This window comes from Magnolia sinica, chromosome 1 (genome assembly GCF_029962835.1).
Source record: "Magnolia sinica isolate HGM2019 chromosome 1, MsV1, whole genome shotgun sequence".
NCBI classification, from domain to species: Eukaryota; Viridiplantae; Streptophyta; class Magnoliopsida; order Magnoliales; family Magnoliaceae; genus Magnolia; species Magnolia sinica.
In genome coordinates, this window is record NC_080573.1 from 138,040,445 (window position 1) to 138,046,784 (window position 6,340).

At 40.4% G+C, this 6,340-nt stretch overlaps 1 protein-coding gene across 1 annotated transcript; it reads right to left on the minus strand.

Annotated features, from left to right (window-relative positions):
* Positions 1-4,713: 4,713 nt before the first annotated feature.
* LOC131220478 (cytochrome P450 93A3-like) lies at positions 4,714-6,123 on the minus strand. The gene has a single exon (XM_058215372.1). The coding sequence runs from the start codon at positions 6,009-6,011 to the stop codon at positions 5,058-5,060; it is 954 nt and encodes a 317-aa protein (XP_058071355.1). The 5' UTR covers positions 6,012-6,123; the 3' UTR covers positions 4,714-5,057.
* Between the last annotated feature and the right edge of the window lie 217 nt (positions 6,124-6,340).

A 6,340-nucleotide genomic window follows, 5' to 3' on the forward strand; every position in this document is an offset into this window, starting at 1 on the left:
AAAAAAACCAAATTTTGGGAATTTTGGGGTTTTAAAGGCCTTTTTTAATTTAACCAAAAAAAAAAATTCTAAAGGGGAAAAAATTTTAAAATTAAAAATTTTTTTTTTTTTTTTTTTTTTTTTTGAAATTTTTTTTAAAAAAAAAAAAAAAAAAAAAAATTTAATTTTTTTTTTTTTTTTTTTTTTTTTTAAATTTTTTTTTTTTAAAATTTTTTTAAAAAAAAAAAAAAAAAATTTTTTTTTAAAAAAAAAATTTTTTATATTTTAAAATTTTTTTTAAAAAAAAAAAAAAAAAAAAAACCCCTTAAAAAATTTTTTTTTGGTTAAAAAAAAAAAAATTTAAAAATTTTTAAATTTTTTTAAATTTTTTTTTTAAAAAAAAAAAAAATTTAAATTTTTTTTTTTTTTTTTTTTTAATTAAAATTTATTTTTTTTAAAAAACCTTTTCCCCCATTTAAACCCCGGTTTTTCCCGGTTTTTCCCAAAAATTTTAACAATTTTAAAAAATTTTTTTTTTTTAATTTTAATTTTTTTTTTTTTTTAAAAAAAAAAAAAAAAAAATTTTTTTTTTTTTTTTTATTTTTTTTTTTTTTTTTTTAAGATAATTTTAAAAAAATATAAAAAAAAAAAAATAAAAAAAATAAAAAAAAAAAAAAAAAAAACAAAACCCAAAAAAAAAAAAAAAAAAAAAAAAAAAAAAAAAAAAAAAAACAAGGTCATTTTGGAGGAGGCTTGCTAGGCTCACGTACGTTTACTCTCCACACGTGCCCAAGTGGCACTTGTGTAGAGCATGCGAGCTTTCTATTAGTGGACACACCTTGATAATGATCTAAAAGAAAGGGATCGGTTGAAGAATAATCACTTGTTAATCAAATTATGAAAGAAGCACGTTAAAGAGAGGTTTGCTGAGCCCACACGTGTGGATCCGTGCACATCCACTGCTGCCGAACTTTTTTTTTTTCTTTTACACACGTACACACACCCCACACACTCATGCTATTGGAATTTCACCACCTATGGGAAATCGAACCCTTGACGGGAGTTGAAACTACTGAGAGTCTACCACCCAAGCAAGAGTAAGGACCCTGCTGCGGAACCTTCCGCACAATGCTTAGAATGCTGATGTATTGCTATAGGAAGGAATACATATGGATCTGAGGTCATGTTCGATGATCCAAACCGTTAATACTGGCTTCCCCGTCGATGGGGGCCATTGATCGAAAGCATAAGTAACTTTGGACCCGGACAGAAAGTTCCTCCACTTGGAAGCTAGGTGGAGCCCACTGTGACGTTTATAAGAAATCCAACCCGTCCATCCGTTTTCCGAGTCATTTTAGGGATAAAAAAGAAACATGATGCGGATCCAAAACGCAGGTGGGCCACACGAAAGGAAAAATTGGGGAAAATAAATGCCTACCGTTGAAACTATCTTGGGTTTTGTATGCCATCGAAACTGTGCACGAAGTCATTCCTACTGGGATGAGCTGAAAACACGTAAAAGGATAGCCCCATGCAAAACTTATGTGGCATCACAAATGTTTGAACGGTGACTGTCCAATCCGTACGGTTTCCTCTCGTGTGGTTCACGTAAGAGTTTTGGGTGGGCCCGTCTCTTTTTTTGGCCTAAACCGGAAAGTGGATTTCTCGCAAATACTCCGGCGGCCCTAACTTCCAAGCGCAAGAACTTCCTGTGACAGCCCGGGAAACGGATTGGCTACTCCCCTTTGCACCAGCCAATGGCTGATGGTTGGTGCTCAGTGGGACCTGTCATGATGTATTTGTTTCATACACGCCGTCCATGTATTTTTAAATATCATTTTAAGGTATGAGACAAAAAATGAGGTATATCTCAATCTCAAGTGGACCACATTATGGGAAACATTTTTGAATGAATATTGACGATTAAAAATATTTTGGTGGCTATAAAAGTTTTGGACCAATCTTATTTTTGTTTTTTCACTTCATCTGGGCCTGCATGACCTGATCAATAGATTGGATGTCAAATAAATAGTACAGTAGGCCTTAGGAGAATTTAACTGTGGATATCCAATAGCTATTGTTTTCATGTGGTGTGATCCACCTGAGATTTATATATCTCTCATTTTTTGAACCAAGTACTAAAATGATCTTTAAAAATGGATTAATGGAATGGATGAAACACATACATCATGGTGGGGCCCACGGAGCACCAACCACCAGCCAGGGGCTGTTGGCAGGGAAAGTAGCCAATCCGTTTCCGACGGCTGGACGCAGGCAATCCCGTCCGGAACCTTTATATGGGAAACGGATTGGCTACTCCACACTAGCCAATGGCTGGTGGTCAGTGCTCTATAAGCCCCACCATGATACATGTGTTACATTCATGCGGTCCATCTATTTTTATAGATCATTTTATGCTAAGAGACCAAAAATGAGATATATCCCAATCTCAATTGGACCACCTTACACGAAACAGTGTTGAATGAGTGGACCATTAAAAACATTTTGGGGGCCATAGAAGTTATGGTTCAAGCTGATTTTTGTTTTTTCTCTTCATCTGGGCCTATATGACCTAATCAACAGATTGAATGTCAAATAAACAATACATTGGGCATTCGGAGGATTTTAATGGTGGATATCCAATCACTATTGTTTTCATGTGGTGTGGTCCACCTGAGATTTATATCCCTCTCATTTTTAAGATGAAGCCCTAAAATGATCCATAAAATTGGATGAAACACATATATTGTGGTGGGGCTCACATAGCACCGGCCATCGGGTGGTGGCATAGCCAATCCGTTTCCCTTTATATGCCACTTTCATGCGATGCAGGAACTTCCTTTGCTGGTAACCTAAGTGAGGCCCACTATGATGTTCGTGAGAAATTCACTTTGTCCATCCGGTTTTTTGAGATATTTTTACAGGCCAAAAATGAACTGTATCCAATACTCACCTGCAATGTAAGTATTAAACATACATAGTTGAAATATTCGTGGGGCCATAGGAGTTTTAAATCAAGCTAATATTTGTGTTTTTAGCTCATCCCACTAGGAATAACATTACTAACGGTGTGGATGGCATATAAACATCACTTTCTACCTCAGAGGGTTTTCAACGGTAGGAATTTTCCTACCCACCTTTTCTTCTGGTGCAGCTCACTTGAGTCTTTGATCCTTTTCACTTTTGGTCTCAAGTCCTAAAATGGCTCAGAAAACAGATTTACTGTGTAGATTTTTAAAAAACATCATGTTGGCCCCACCCAAGTTCCTACCGCAGAAACTTCCTGCCAAAGGCTTTGGCAGGAAACCGCGTCCCGCTGTATCACACCAAAAGTAGCAACTATATAGCTGGTGTAGATACAAAGTTACATGCCCCCCACGATGATGTATTTATTATATCTACACTGTTCATCCATTTTTTGAGATCATTTTAGAGTATTATACAAAAAATAATTCATATCAAAAGCTGAATTGGACCACACCAACAATAGCAGCGAAGATGATGATTTTCACCGTTAAAAAATTCTTATGGCCCACCATAACGTTTATTTTCCATCTAATCTATTATTAATAAGGTTAAAAATATAATAAGGTAAAAAATACATGGATAAAGAGGAAAAACAAATTTCATAAACTTTTGTGACCCTAGAAGGGTTTCAATGGTAGATGTTCAATCCCTAGCTATTTTTTTTAGTGTTGTCCAATGGATCTTTATATCCGTCTCTAATTTTCGGCTCAAGCCTTAAAGATGAGCTCACCAAATGGACAAACCGATTTGGATATAACATATACCTCTTGATTTGACCGACAGAACATGCTGACGTCAATACATCAGCTATATAGCTGATGTGTGGTACACCAGCCAATCCGCTTCCTGCTCATTGATGCGTACACAGCGGTACAGCATGCACTGCTGTAACATTTTCCACTAAAATCAGTCAACGGCCCAACTTCAACAAAATAACAAGGAGGGCATTATGGGCGGTCAGGACAGTAGGACCAATCCAATTTACAGTTAAGCTCCACGTGATGTGGGGTCCGCTGCTGAGGTAATTGGGATTGCAGTCTTGCATGCTCATGGATGGCATGTTACCGGAAGTATTATTATTATTATTTCTTTAGTTGTCTAACTTTGTAAACGTTACCGGCACTTTAAAAATGAAAAGGAAAAACAAGGGGCGAAAGGAGAAGAAGATAATAACGATTTATATATTGAAGAGGACGGTTACTGTTATACTGTATGACGCCTATGGAATAAAGTCCAACGTTCGAAATTCAACGTGCTGCTCTTTTACGAGTCTACTGTTATACTGTATGACGCTTTTTTTTTTTTTTTTCCTTGACATGGCAAGATCAGTTCACATTTCGGCATCACGGAATGGAGGTAAAGGACGGATCGGAATCCCCTCCATGACGCGGATTGCGTAGTGTAGCACTGGAAAAGCTCTGTAGGCCCCACCATAATCTATGTGTTTTATCCACCCCGTCCATCCATTTTGTGGTATCCCTAGGGCCTAACATCGATACACGGAGTAGATTTTACTTATACAACATCGTCAGAGCCACAGACGTAGGTGTTTTACTTGCTGCATAAAAAAGGTGTGGCAGTGGGAGTCCATTCCAGTGGCTCCGGAACCACATAAAGCAACGGTGGTGCCGGGCAGATGTGGGGCTCAAGTCATTCATGCATACATCCAACCCATCCATCAGATACGTCAGCCTATGTTACCTCGAACGCCCAAAATTCTGGATGATCATGAATTAGGTGGGCCACAGCACAGGGAACAAGTTGAGAAGGGGACGCATACCCTTGTTTTGGGTGGGGGTTTTACCGTGTTGTTTATATGGAATCCAGACCATTCAGAAGTTTTTCCTGGCATGGAGGAAGGGCCAGACCAAAACTTAGGTTTGTTTGCGACTCAGGTTCCCAACATGTTCCTGTCCTGTGTCTCCTCTGTGTTTTGTATTGATCTGGTTTTCAGGAACCTGGGGTAATATGTGGTCACGCATCTGATGTACGGGTTGGATGATCTGAATACATCACGTGGGGCTCCACATCTTCCCGGTCCCACCAGAGGCTTACGAACACAAGTGGTCCGAAAAATACAAGGCGAATGGGGTTACCAGGATAAAGGCTTTGATGTTCTCCATCGTCAGTTTCATCTCGGCGCTCTCGTCTTCCGATATCTCGAGCAAAAGATCGAGAATATCCTTCACACCATCGCCTCTCTCCATCTTCATCTTCCTCCCTTCTACATGCTCTTTGATGATCCTCTCCATCATCGCATCGAATCTCCGGTGTACGTCCTCGAACCTCTTCTTCAGCCCCTGCAAATCCAAGTTCCGACACAACCCGATATAATCCGATACGTTGAACGTGCCGGTCAGCACGACCACCTCATTCACCAGCTTCCTCACTTCCTCTGCATCCCCTTCTGTGTCTGAACATATCCGGCTCATCGTCATCCTCGATATTATGTTGTTCGTCATCGTTATGAGATCTTTGCCAACGTTGACTACTTCTCCGCCGTTAGATTTCTTATGTATCAGTCGCAAGAATCGCCGGATCTCTTCGTGGCGGATGGGCTGGAGCTGATCGAGCGTGCGCCCGCCTAGAAGCTCAGACATGCAGATCTTCTTCATGAACTTCCAGTAAGGGCCGTAGGGAGCGAAGGAGAAGTCAGAGGAACCGTAGGTGAGGTAGCGGACGGCTGAGGATTGAGGTCGGGATGCGAAAGCGGTCTCGTGGGTTTTGAGGATTTCTCTCGCGGTGTCAGCGTTGGATACGACGACAGCGGGGACTGAGCCGAGGCGGAGGTACATCAACGGGCCGTAGCGCTTGGAGAGCTTGTGGAAAGCTTGGTGAGGGATGGGAGCGATGAGGTGGAGGTGTCCAATGATCGGGAGAGCTATTGGGCCCGGCGGTTGGTGGCGGGCCGTGGTTCGGAAATTGGAGAAGATGGTCCGGACAAGGACAGTGGAGATGAGCCAGATGAGGAAGAGGATGGCGTACGATTGGAGGTCGCTAGCCATCGTTTGGGTGAAGAGTAGAGAGGATTGGGAATGTAGAGCTGATCAGATGCAATTGTTTGTGGACTTTTTAAAGAGGATTGATATGAGAGTGGAAATGAATGCCGGCCAAATTGGGCGCAGATTAGGTACTGATCCCGCCAGTACGGACGTTGCTACTGGGAAGCGGATTGGCTGGTGTACCACACACCAGCTTGACGTCACCAAGTTCTGTGGGTCCCATCATTAGGTATGTGTTATATCCAAACCGTCCATCCATTTGGCGAGCTCGTCATAAGGCTTGAGCCAAAAAAGAAGACAGATATAAAGATCAACTGGACCACGCTGCAAAA